Raw genomic sequence first — 14,253 nt, 5'->3', positions numbered from 1 at the left:
AGGAATAAAAGGAACTTATCTCAACATAATAAAAGCTATATACTAAAAACCTACAGTGAACATCATGGTTAAAGACTGAAAGCTTTTCCTCTGAGATCAGCAACAAGGCAGGGATGCTTGCTTTCACCACTTCTATTCAACGTAGTACTGGAAGTTCTAGTCAGAGCAGCTCGCAAGAAAAAGACATAAAGCCACCCAAGTTGGAAAGGAAAAAGCAAAATTATCTGCAGATTATTTGATATTCCATGTAGAAATCTCTAAAGATTTCATACACAAAAAAAAAACTGTTAGAGTTAATTACTGAGCTCAGCAAAGTAGCAAGATATAAGGTCAACACACAAAAGTCAGTTGTATTTCTATAAACAATGAATGATCTAAAAAGGAAATTACAAAAACAATTCCATTCACAATAGCATCAAATATACTTAAGAATGTACTTAACCAAGGAGGTGAAAGACTTGTATAATGAAAACTATAATACGTTGCTGAAAGAAATTAAAGAAGACAAAAATAGATGGAAACACATCCCATGTTCATGGATTGGAAGACTTAATATAGTTAAAATGTCAGTACTACTCAAACCAATCTACAGATTCAATGCAATCACTAGCAAAATCCCAATGACCTTTTTTTTGCAGAAATAAAAGAACCTATCCTAAATTCATGTGGAATCTCAAGGGACTCCGAATAGCCAAAATGATCTTGAAAAAGATGAACAAGACTGGAGGATTCAAAACTTTCTGATTTTAAAACTTACTAACATCATGTATAAACATTAGCTCAAAATGGATCAAAGACCTAAATGTAAGACCTAAAACAATAAAACTCTTGCAAGAAAAAACAGGATAAAAGATCCTTTACAACATTGGATTTGGCAGTGATTTCTTGGATATGACACCAAAGGCACAGGTAACAAAAGAAAAAATAGACACACTGGACACTTCATGAAAATTGAAAATTTTTGTATATCAAAAGGCACTATCAATAAAGTAAAAAGGCAACCCATAGAAGAAAATATTTGCAAATCCTATATCTGATATGGAATTAATATCCAGAATATATAGAAAATTCCTAAAACTCAACAACAACAAAAAAATCAAACAATCCAATTAAAAAAATGGGCAAAGGACATTTCTCCACAGAAGACATACAAATGGCTAATAAGCACAAGAAAAGATACTTAACATCACTAATCAGTAAGGAAATACAAACCAAACTAAAATGAGGTGCCACCTCACACCTATTAGTATGACTACTACCAAAAAACAGAAAACAACAAGTGTTGGCAAGGATGCGGAGAAACTGGGACACTTGTACAGCATTGGTGGGAATGTAAAATAGTATAGCTGCTGTGGAAAAGAGTATGACATTTCCTCAAAAACTTAAAAATAGAATTACCATATGATTCAGCAAATCTACTTTTGGATATATACCCAAAAGAATTGAAAGCAAGGTCTCGAAGAGATATTTGTATACCTATGTTCACAGCAGCCTTATTCACAACAGATAAAACGTGGAAGCAACCCAAGTGTCCATCAACAGAAGAAAGGATAAGCAAAATGTGGTATATACAGACAGTGGAGTATTATTCAGCCTTAAAAAGGAAGGAAATTCTGTATAAATGAGAATTTATCATATACAGTTGACCCTTGAACAACATGGGTTTGAACTGTGTGGGTGTACTTACACGTGGATTCTTTTCAATAATAAACATGGTGGTACTACACAATCTGTGGTTGGTTGACTCTGAGGATATGGAACCATGGATATGGAGGAACCAAACAGACAGAGGACTAACTATAAGGTATACGCAGGTTTTCAACTGTGTGGAGGATCAGTGCCCCTAGCCCCTTCATGGTTCAAGGGTCAACTGTACTATTCTTTATTTTATATCTGTCCTAAGGTAATAAAGGAATAAAGAAATGATGCCTAGACAGATACGTGAAAAAAAGTTTAAAGTGAGTTTTCAAAAATATTTGTATATAAAAATTTTTCTTTAATGAAAGTTAGCTTTTCTACAATGCTCCCAAATTCCGTGTTTGTGGAAAAGCCTGAAAAAATTATCATTTTTTTCTGTGTTGCCAACAGGATAAAAATCAGTGTAAGCAGTAAAAATGGTTATTGCTCTGGTATTTTATAGTTTCATATATTTTCCAAATTTCTCTATTTAAAATTTCATAAAAGAATCTTTTCCTTCTTGGACATTTATAGGCTCATTTATTTTGAGTTGAAGACAGCTCTACTTACATAAACTTATTGCTTAATAAATTATGTAACCTTACAAATAGAAACATTAGAATTCATGAAATAGAGAAAGCCAAAAAGAAAAAGTAATATCCATTTTAGTGAAATACACATAGTAAATTATGGAATAAAGCACCTAGAATAGCAGTTTTTAAAAGTTGGATGTCAGGAAGAAGGCTATTCTCTTCAACAATCCTTAGTGACACAATTTATAAGTTGTCTCCTTGATTTTATGTTATCTTCTTAATTTTTCTTCCTCCAAATGTAAACCTCTCAGCCTATATATAACATTATGGATATTGAAAATATTTATAGGTGTGAATAGCTGCAAATGACATAGGCTACCAGAAAATATATGTAATTTTTGGATCTCTGGAATAATATGTAGAAAATACTTCAGAGTAGTAAAAAAGCTTACACCACTATTTCCAATTCAAAATACTTTACAGTTTTTAACCTTGTATTCCTTGTATTACGCAGTGTAGAAAAAAATGTGAAGTTCTGAGTGCTGACTTTATTTTTCAGGGCCCAGAAATGAATGTTTATCTGAAACAAGTACATCAAATTTTAATCAGGTTATACATGGAAACCCTGATGCTGGTGAAAAAAAAAATTTTTTTTTCTCTATGTAAGTAAATAATACAATTATTCTTTAAACGTTGCCTAAGCGTTTTGGTAAAGACTAGTTTTATACTCTTCATAGTATTTTCATCTTTGAAAAAACCTTATGATTTAATTTCTATGTTTTCCGTGTGTTTTTTTTTTCTATGTTAAAATGACTATATTTTTAAAAATCCACTATTGCTTATTAGCAATATAAATAATTTTGTGCTTTTCGAGGACACCAATGTCGTGTTCCAGCTGCTTCATCTCTTCTTCTAGCTTCTGCTTGCGAATCTTCTTTGGTATGGAGTCGATGAAGACCGAGAGGGACTGAAACTCCTTATGTACTTCTTCCCAGTTCTTTTTCAGCCCCTGCAAATGGTAAAGAAAACTGTACATAGCCAAGTAAACTGCAGAAGCAGAGTAAATCGCAAAGAAAATTGCACTGGAAAGGAAAAATGTAAACAGGTAAAGAAAGCTGACAAAAATAACTAAAAAATGATATGTGTTTATCAAGTTCTTGGCCACAGTAACAAAAAATACTGTACAGAGGCCAAACCCTGTCCTTGATTGTGTGCTCAATTCCCACTGGGAGTATTTATTTTCTTTGTTTTTAATGTTACTGTACTTGTTTTTACCATCAAATACGTGTATGCAGAGTTATGAGTAGTATGAAACTAAGCTCGTAGCAAATGCTTTGGTAAAAACAACTTAAGAGTTGATGTCCCAAGCAAAAAAACAATTTTGAACAGGAAATTATTTCTTATAAAAATTTTCATTTGTTTTCTTTAGAAAAAAAATATTATCCTCATTCTTCAACAGAGAAATCACATCAAAACACTTGATTCTGACTTACATGGCCATGTTTTCTTACATCTGACTAAATGGAATTGTATAAAATGCCAAAATTCAATTTAACAAGTGATAATCTTTTATGTGTTTTCAGTATTAGAAAGAATTCTTCCTCCATATAGTTAATGGATCTATACTTCCCATTAATTTATTCTAGAAATGACTGAAATATCATTACATGTAACACATATGCTAATTCAATAATGTAAGTTAACATTTTATGTTCTCAGAAACCAACAAATTCAAAATTAGGAATCTCTTAGGAGCAATAAAGGTTATTTCCATCTCTGCACAGTTATCATTTCTTATCACAATGCACTAGAGGCTCCATTGATAAAATGGTCTTAAACTAACTGAACTCATGCAATGAAATTTTATAAATTAACACTTTGTTATTCACTATGGGTGCACAAATCATTTTATTTACACAAAAATGAAAAGTAAAACTGAAAGTAAAATTTAAAATATTGCCTGGAAATTATGATCCGTGACACACAGATGGAAAAACATATCCCATGCAAATGAAGACCAAAAGAAAGCTGGGGTAGCTATACTTATGACAGAAAAAACTGACTTTGAAACAAAGACTGTAATAAGGGACAAAGGGCATGACATAATGATAAAGGGGTTGATACAAGAGGATATAACATTTTTAAATATTTATGTACCCAACATAAGAGCATCAAAATATTAATGCAGGGCTTCCCTGGTGGCGCAGTGGCTGAGAATCTGCCTGCCAATGCAGGGGACACGGGTTCGAGCCCTGGTCTGGGAAGATCCCACATGCTGCAGAGCAACTAGGCCCGTGGGCCACAACTACTGAGCCTGCGCGTCTGGAGCCTGTGCTCCGCAACAAGAGAGGCCGCGATAGTGAGAGGCCTGCGCACCGCGATGAAGAGTGGCCCCCGCTTGCCACAACTAGAGAAAGCCCTCACATAGAAACAAAGACCCAACACAGCCAAAAAAATAAAATAAATAAATAAATAAGTCAGGAGCTCTTAAAAAAAAAAATTAATGCAAATATTAACAAATTGAAAGAAAAAACCAGACAGCAATACTATAATAGTAGGGGACTTTAATATTCCACTTACATCAATGGATAGATCATCCAGACAGAAAATCAGTAAGGAAACATCAACTTTAAATGACAGGTTAGATCAGATGGACTTCACAGATATATATAAAACTTTCCATCCAAAAGCAACAAATACACATTCTTCTCAAGTGTACACAGAACATTCTCCAGCACAGATCATATGTTAGGCTACAAACCAAGTCTTAATAAATTTAAGAGGATTGAAATCATATCAAACATATTTTCTGACCACAATGGTATGAAACTAGAAATAGACCATAGTCTATTAAGTATGCATAGCATTATGTTTAAAAAACCAAATACTGTAATTAAAAAAATACTTTACTGCTAAAAAATGCTAACCATCATCTGGCAGTGCAGGGTTTCCACAAATCTTCAATTTGTAAAAATCTCAGTATCTGTGAAGCACAGTAAAATGAAGTGCAATAAAACAAGGTATGCCTGTACCCTAATCAAGTGGGATTTATTCCAGAGAGGCAAGGCTGGTTCAATATTCGCAAATCAGTCAATGTGATACACTACATTAATAAAGTAAAGGATAAAAATCATATGATCACCTCAATTGATGCAAAAAAGCATGATAAAATTCTACCTCCATTTATGATTAAAAAAAACTCTCAACAAAGTGCACACAGAGGGAACATACCTCAACATAATAAAGGCCAAATACGACAAACCCACAGCCAACATCATACTCAATGGTGAAAAGCTAAAAGCTTTTCCTCTAAGATCAGGAACAAGACAAAGATGCCCACTCTTGCCACTTTTATTCAACATAGTATTGGAAGTCCTAGCCAGAGCTCAGGAGTAGCATAATTTAAAATTATTGATTAAAAAAAAAGAAAGAAAATATGGTCCTTGAAAATCATGGCCATACATTTAGATTTATGAGAGAATTAGAAGTGTCTTATATAACAATACCTTCATAATAAGCCCTCATAGTACAAATTTAATCTTGTAAACTTTTCGGGGACAAAATGGTTTATTTCCATGCTCAGGTAAAAATGACTACAAGTTTGGACACACTTTATAGAAAAGATTTGTTGAGAAAAAAGGCCACAAATGCTGAACATTTCTTGAGTGAGATTATATCAAGGATTTGGGAAAGGGAAAAGATAGAAGCATCTTCTAAATTTTAAAAAGAGGGGGATGGGCTAACACAGTTCTTAATAGTGTATGAGAAGTATTCCAATAAGAAGTCCTCAAAAGAATTCTGTTTCTCTACAGCCTTTCATTATGAAATGGGAAATATGTTTCCACAGTGCTCCACAGGGTTGCCTATTGCAGAGAAGAAATCTATGTATTTATACACTTTGAAATATCAAAGGTTTCTCATAGCTCCTTGGGTGATCTTTCCCTATTATTTGTGGTCACAGCAGCTACACGTTTTGCAGTCTTTCTTTTTAAAGGATAGTCTTCTTTATCTTCCAGTGTGTACAATAACATTTGGATCAAAGTCAACCTCTAGGGATGGGAACTAAATGTGATTGATATTTCATATTATACCGAAATAGCCTCTTAGCGGTTTTGTGGTTATTTCATGTAAAAAAAATCTTTTATCCACTGCAGCGATACTGATTTTCCCTTACCTTTATTTCTTCATTTTTCTCTCTACTAGTTTAATACTGAAATAATATTGTTAATTTTGGAAAAATTTCACATAGGAGAAGCAGTCATAAAATAATAGGAAGTGTGTTCAGGTCCATCCTCCTCTGCTGCCACCCCCATCCATTCTCCACCTTCTTGTTCTGCGCTGTGACTAGGGGCTGGGCGGTGGTGGGGCTGAGGTATGTATTCCTATGGGCTGCTCCTCCCCCAGCACTGTTCCCTCCAGCCTCTGCCTGAATTCAGCCAAGGAAGGCACCGGTGGGAGGAGAGCGAGCTTGGGGCATTTCTTCCCCCACCCTTGACATCACCTGGACACGACTGGCCCTTCCATCTGTGACTACAGTGCCTTTCGGGGCCCCTCTTCCAGGCTCCAGCTCCCACCCGGCTCTGGTAATGCTGTTTCCTGCCCCTGCCCTTCCAGCCCAGGGTGGTGGTGATTCCCACTGTCCCTAGTCCTGGGTGCCTCAGTGTTCCTTGTTGGTTCCCTTAGCCCTGCTGCACCTCTGTAAATAGTTCCTTTGTAAATTCTCTTCAGAATCCCAGCCGAGTATGCCTTCTATATCCTGCTGGATCCCAGGCGGGAAGAGCTTCCCTCTGTTGCCTCTCATGCACGTGCTTATCATGTGGTAGGAAAACACCGGCCTGGGAACTGGTCGATGTGCGTTTTAGTCCCTCGTCAGCTACTTGATAATGTTGTGACCAGGGGCACATGTAAACCCACCTCCAAGTTCACTGACAGTAAGGACCACATTTGTTTTGCTCACAACAGTATATCCCCCAGGCTGGGTACAGTGAGTGGAACATGGTAGATTAGATGTTCAGTAGATGAATGGAGGGATGAATGAACAGATGTGCCCACTTAATACTGATACATTTGTATTTTCTATCCTCATCTGTGAAATGAGAAGTCTGGAATAATTAGACCAGATGATCCCTTCCTGGATAACGAGACTGTTATTTTATGAAGAATGAGCAGAATGTGCCCTACTCAGGGACATGTGACCATACTGTCACAGAACTACATGCAACTCTCAACCAGGGAAGGGAGCAGGGCTCAGGGTTTGTCAGGGACAGAGCTCGTGGCTTTGTTACCATGGCAGCTACACTACCCAGCTAATACGGCATCCAAGGGAGGATCGGCTATTGTCTACCAAAGTGTCTACAAAGAAACTCTGTAGCGACCACGTCAGGAAGCTGAGAGCTGCTGACCCACTAAGCAGGTGCCCGAGGGAAGAGCCTTTTCCTTCCCAGGGAGGTTCTTCCTTTCTTTTCCTATTTTTCTTAGATATGAAAACCTGGCTTTCACAAAGGCATGTATGTTTTAAGAATGGCAGACTCTGATGGAGGGAGGGAAGGAAGGAGGGAGAGAGGGAGGGAGGGAACCAAAGAGCGGTGCTCTTCCTGAAAATGACGGGCCGAGTCCCACTTCCACGTGTGCCAGACTTCTTGCCTGCCTGCCTTCCTTCCTTCTCTCCAGCGCACCATTATTAATCACCTGTGTTTACACTGGGCACTGGGTTAGGCATTGCAGAGATTGCTGACAACAAAGAGACAGGGTCCCCGCCCTCGGGCCACTCCTGCTGTCTGCGATATCCTCTTACTCTGCAGTTTAAGGCGCAGCTAAAGACCTACCTACGTCCTGCACTGGATGTTCATGCCTGCGAACCTTATAAAACATATGATCTGTACACACACACATCTTTCTATATGTACATATATACACAGCACCTCTTATCAATTAAATTACAACATTATCCATAGCAGAAATTTTATTTTATGCCCCTTGGGGCTTAGCATGATACTCTATGCAGAACAGACATTTAATAAGTGTTTACTGATGATTGGGATGACACTGATAAAATGCTAAGAATTTATAACAGCATATGAATCCATTTTTCAATAGAAATTAATGTGGTAAAGATAGCTTTTTTTTTTCTGTTTTGAAAAGGTCACCAGAAATGACTTTGTAGAAAGTTTTCAAAGTAACAAAACAAAGAATAAAGTACTATTTTTACCTCTGCAAGAGAGCACAACTATAGAACAGTGTAAGTAGGTGCTTAATACTCTCTAAAGATGATGGAGCAACGGTGCTCACATCCCCCAATATTTTAAATGCTTCAGATAGAAGTCTTGCATTAAAAACTCCAGTGTAAGTGTCTTTAAGTCTGTTTTATTCCAAATAAAGAAAACATATGTAAAGCCTAACACCTGGTTATTTTAAAATCTGGACACTTGCTTATAAGAAAGAAAAAAAAAGTTGGTCTAGAGACAGTTTCAATTATTCTAGAGCTCCACCTAGTGAAAAATATCTACCTTATGGATATTATTTTTGAAAAATTCAGGGGCATGGGAATGAAAATCAAAATGCTTTTTTACTTTATTTATGCATGTTCATTGAAGGAGAAGCTTAGCTTGCTTATGACACTACTTCAGGAAGAAACAGAAGGTCACCTAGTTGGAAACAAATTATTATTCAACAATCCCTATATCACAACTTTTTGCTCTCCCCAAAGAGCCAGCTTTGTTGCATGCAGTTGTCACTATAAGCAAAAGAGAGTGTTCTGATTTCAAAATCAAAGTGCTGGCCTTAATAATCACTGATGGTGGACCTTTCTTTCACAGATGTTTTAAAGAGTTACACATGAATGTAAACTACAGACGCTTACCTGCAGAACTGCCACCCTTTCTTCATCAGATAGCCTTTTCATAGCTGCTTCCCTGAGGTTTTCCTGGATATAGTTATCATATTCCTCCTGGGCTTTCTTCACTTCTTCATTTCGCTTACGTATATATTCAGGCGTGACACCATAACCCTTGTAAGGATTTTTCAGGAAAAAAAAATCAACATCCTGAAAGTAATCTTATATATGTGTACATACTAAGCAATGATTAGGAGCAAAAGAAATGTTACAGACTTAAAGCCTTTGCTCAAAACACTGCAAGTTAACAAAAGTCGGTGATTTTTTTTTCCTGTTCGGAACTAGTTGATTCTGGTCATTTAAAACCATCTGTGCTGTTATCATGGCTGTTTGTTTTCCCTCTTTTGAATGTTCCCAGTGCCTGTTCTTGGCTGATGACTTGGCCCTTACTTTAACCCGAAGAACTGGATTTTCTTTATATCTTTTAGGTGCTTCAGATTTTACCTTGAAATATCTCAAGTATCTTAAGGTCTCTTGTGCATGATCTCGTAAAAAAAAAAAAAAAAAAGGAAGATAAATGCTTCCAATGCATTGTAAGAACAAACTCTTAAAGATGCTAGCCACATCTGCTTTAAGAAAAAATTGACTTGGGCCCCTAAGGTTGTTTTTGGAACTACAAAATACAATTTTAGGCTCCTGGGCTGCTTACAAGGACTGACAGTGAAGCAATCAGCTATGATTCTTTCAACTTAGTGAATGTGTCGATACCACTGTGTAGAGAAACAGAACTACTCCCTGTTCATTCTTCAAAGAATTATTTCAGGATGTACTTGGTGCTAGCTACACTAGTGAATAAGAAAGGCAAAGTTTCTGTCCTCGTGGAATGTGCATTCTATACTGAGAGAAACTCACCAAAAATAAAGTATAAAATAATATATATAAGTGCTCCACAGTAAAATACAGTAAGAAGAAGGAAAGTCATGAGAACTATTTGAGATAAATAAACATGTCAGGGAAGACCAGACGGCAGACAGCAAAAGCAAGAAGAACTACAATCCTGCAGCCTGTGGAACAAAAACCACATTCACAGAAAGACAGACAAGATGAAAAGGCAGAGAGCTATGTACCAGATGAAGGAACAAGATAAAACCCCAGAAAAACAACTAAATGAAGTGGAGATAGGCAACCTTCCAGAAAAAGAATTCAGAATAATGATAGTGAAGATGATCCAGGACCTCGGAAAAAAGAATGGAGGCAAAGATCAAGAAGACGCAAAAATGTTTAACAAAGACCTAGAAGAATTACACAACAAACAAACAGAGATGAACAATACAATAACTGAAATGAAAAATACACTAGAAGGAATCAATAGCAGAATAACTGAGGCAGAAGAACGGATAAGTGACCTGGGAAGACAGAATGGTGGAATTCACTGCCATGGAACAGAATAAAGAAAAAAGAATGAAAAGAAATGAAGACAGCCTAAGAGACCTCTGGGACAACATTAAACGCAACAACATTCGCATTATAGGGGTCCCAGAAGGAGAAGAGAGAGAGAAAGGACCAGAGAAAATATTTGAAGAGATTATAGTCGAAAACTTCCCTAACATGGGAAAGGAAATAGCCGCCCAAGTCTAGGAAGCGCAGAGAGTCCCAGGCAGGATAAACCCAAGGACAAACACGCCAAGACACATAGTAAACAAATTGGCAAAAATTAAAGACAAAGGAAAATTATTGAAAGCAGCAAGGGAAAAATGACAAATAACATACAAAGGAACTCCCATCAGGTTAACAGCTGATTTCTCAGCAGAAACTCTATAAGCCAGAAGGGAGTGGCATGATATATTTAAAGTGATGAAAGGGAAGAACCTACAACCAAGATTACTCTACCCGGCAAGGATCTCATTTAGATTTGATGGAGAAATCAAAAGCTTTACAGACAAGCAAAAGCTAAGAGAATTCAGCACCACCAAACCAGCTCCACAACAAATGCTAAAGGAACTTCTCTAAGTGGGAAACACAAGAGAAGAAAAGGACCTACAAAAACAAATGCATCACAGTTAAGAAAATGGTAATAGGAACATACATATTGATAATTACCTTAAACATGAATGGATTAAATGCTCCAACCAAAAGACACAGGCTTGCTGAATGGATACAAAACCAAGACCCATATATATGCTGTCTACAAGAGACCCTCTTCAGACCTAGGGACACATAAAGACTGAAAATGAGGGGATGGAAAAAGATATTACATGCAAATGTAAATCAAAAGAAAGCTGGAGTAGCAATACTCATATCAGATAAAATAGACTTTATAATAAAGAATGTTACAAGAAACAAGGAAGGACACTAAATAATGATCAAGGGATCATTCCAAGAAAAAGATTTAACAATTATAAATATATATGCACCCAACATAGGAGCACCTCAATACATAAGGCAACCGCTAACAGCTATAAAAGAGGAAATCAACAGAACACAATAATAGTGGGAGACTTTAACACCTCACTTACACCAATGGACAGATCATCCAAAGAGAAAATTAATAAGGAAACACAAGCTTTAAATGACACAATAGACCAGATAGATTTAATTGATATTTATAGGACATTCCATCCAAAAACAGCAGACTACACTTTCTTCTCAAGTGCGCATGGAACATTCTCCAGGATAGATCACATCTTGGGTCACAAATCAAGCCTCAGTAGTTAAGAAAACTGAAATCATATCAAGCATCTTTTCTGACCACAACGCTATGAGATTAGAAATCAGTTACAGGGGAAAAAACGTAAAAAACACAAACACATGGAGGCTAAACAATACGTTACTAAATAACCAAGAAATCAAAGAGGAAATCAAAAAATACCTAGAGACAAATGACAATGAAAACATGATGATCCAAAACCTATGGGATGCAGCAAAAGCAGTTCTAAGAGGGAAGTTTACAGCAATACAAGCCTACCTCAAGAAACAAGAAAAATCTCAAATAAACAATCTAACCTTACACCTAAAGGAACTAGAGAAAGAAGAACAAACAAAACCCAAAGTTAGTAGAAGGAAAGAAATCATAAAGATCAGAGCAGAAATAAATGAAATAGAAACAAAGAAAACGATAGCAAAGATCAATAAAACTAAAAGCTGGTTCTTTGAGAAGATAAACAAAATTGATAAACCACTGGCCAGACTCATCACGAAAAAGAGGGGGAGGACTCAAATAAATAAAATTAGAAATGAAAAAGGAAAAGTAACAACAGACACCACAGAAATACAAAGCATCCTAAGAGACTACTACAAGCAACTCTATGCCAATAAAATGGACAACCTGGAAGAAATGGACAAACTCTTAGAAAGGTATAACCTTCCAAGACTGAACCAGGAAGAAATAGAAAATATGAACAGACCAATCACAAGTAATGAAATTGAAACTGTGATTAAAAATCTTCCAAAAAACAAAAGTCCAGGACCAGATGGCTTCACAGGTGAATTCTATCAAATATTTAGAGAAGCGCTAACACCCATGCTTCTCAAACTCTTCCAAAAAATTGCAGGGGAAGGAACACTCCCAAACTCATTCTATGAGGCCACCATCACCCTGATACCAGACAAAGATACTACACAAAAAGAAAATTACAGACCAATATCACCGATGAATCTAGATGCAAAAATCCTCAACAAACTGCTAGCAAACAAAATCCAACAACACAGGGGCTTCCTTGGTGGCGCAGTGGTTGAGAATCTGCCTGCCAATGCAGGGGATACGGGTTCGAGCCCTGGTCTGGGAAGATCCCACGTGCTGCAGAGCAGCTGGGCCCGTGAGCCACAACCACTGAGCCTGTGCGTCTGGAGCCTGTGCTCCGCATCAAGAGAGGCCACGATAGTGAGAGGCCCGCACACTGCGATGAAGAGTGGCCCCTGCTTGCCACAACTAGAGAAAGCCCTCGCACAGAAATGAAGACCCAACACAGCCATAAATAAATAAATAAACAAATACTTTAAAAAAAAATCCAACAACACATTAAAAGGATCATACACCATGATCAAGTGGGGTTTACCCAGGCATGCAAGGATTCTTCAATATATGCAAATCAATCAATGTGATACACCATATTAACAAATTGAAGAATAAAAATCATATGATCATCTCAATAGATGCAGAAAAAGCTTTTGACAAATTCAACACTCATTTATGATAAAAACTCTCCAGAAAGTGGGCATAGAGGGAACCTACCTCAACATAATAAAGGCCATATAAGACAAACCCACAGCAAATATCATTCTCAATGGTGAAAAACTGAAAGCATTTCCTCTAAGATCAGGAATAAGACAAGGATGTCCACTCTTGCCACTATTATTCAACACAGTTTTGGTATTCCTAGCCACGGCAGTCAGAGAAGAAAAAGAAATAAAAGGAATACAAATTGGAAAAGAAGAAGTAAAACTGTCACTGTTTGCAGATGTCATGACACTATACATAGAGAATCCAAAAGATGCCACCAGAAAACTACCAGAGCTAATCAATGAATTTGGTAAAGTTGTAAATAATTACATAATTAATGCACAGAAACCTCTTGCATTCCTATACACTAATGACGAAAAATCTGAAAGAGAAATTAAGGAAACACTCTCACTTACCACTGCAACAAAAAGAATAAAAACCTAGGAATAAACCTAACTAGGGAGACAAAAGACCTGTATGCAGAAAACTATAACACACTGATGAAAGAAATTAAAGATGATACAAACAGACGGAGAGATATACCATGTTCTTGGATTGGAAGAATCAATATTGTGAAAATGACTATACTACCCAAAGCAATCTACAGATTCAATGCAATCCCTATCAAATTACCAATGGCATTTTTTATGGAACTAGAACAAAAAATCTGAAAATTTGTATGGAGACACAAAAGACCCCGAATAGCCAAAGCAGTCTTGAGGGGAAAAAACGGAGCTGGAGGAATCAGACTCCTTGACTCCAGACTATACTACAAAGCTACAGTAATCAAGACAATCTGGTACTGGCACAAAAACAGAAATATAGATCAATGGAACAGGATAGAAAGCTCAGATATAAACCCACGCACATATGGTCACCTTATCTTTGATAAAGGAGGCAAGAATATACAGTGGAGAAAAGACAGCCTCTTCAATAAGTGGTGCTGGGAAAACTGGACAGCTACATGTAAAACAATGAAATTAGAACACTCC

General features: G+C 36.8%; 1 protein-coding gene across 3 annotated transcripts in view; it reads right to left on the bottom strand.

The window, feature by feature from the left end:
* Positions 1-2,218: 2,218 nt before the first annotated feature.
* ENKUR (enkurin, TRPC channel interacting protein) overlaps positions 2,219-14,253 on the bottom strand; it is a 31,080-nt gene continuing 19,045 nt past the window's right edge. For all 3 annotated transcript variants that reach the window (XM_057544404.1, XM_007189894.2, XM_007189892.3), the window contains exons 4-5: positions 9,070-9,216; positions 2,219-3,219 (exon numbers count right to left, since the gene is read on the bottom strand). In XM_057544404.1, the coding sequence (XP_057400387.1) occupies positions 3,043-3,219; positions 9,070-9,216 (324 nt within the window). In that variant the 3' untranslated portion in view covers positions 2,219-3,042. The remainder of the gene's footprint in view (positions 3,220-9,069; positions 9,217-14,253) is intronic.

The sequence above is a fragment of the Balaenoptera acutorostrata genome, chromosome 3 (assembly GCF_949987535.1).
Source record: "Balaenoptera acutorostrata chromosome 3, mBalAcu1.1, whole genome shotgun sequence".
In the NCBI taxonomy this organism is placed as follows: domain Eukaryota; kingdom Metazoa; phylum Chordata; class Mammalia; order Artiodactyla; family Balaenopteridae; genus Balaenoptera; species Balaenoptera acutorostrata.
The sequence above is the reverse complement of the archived record's forward strand: the minus strand, read 5'-3'. Positions and strand labels throughout refer to the sequence as shown.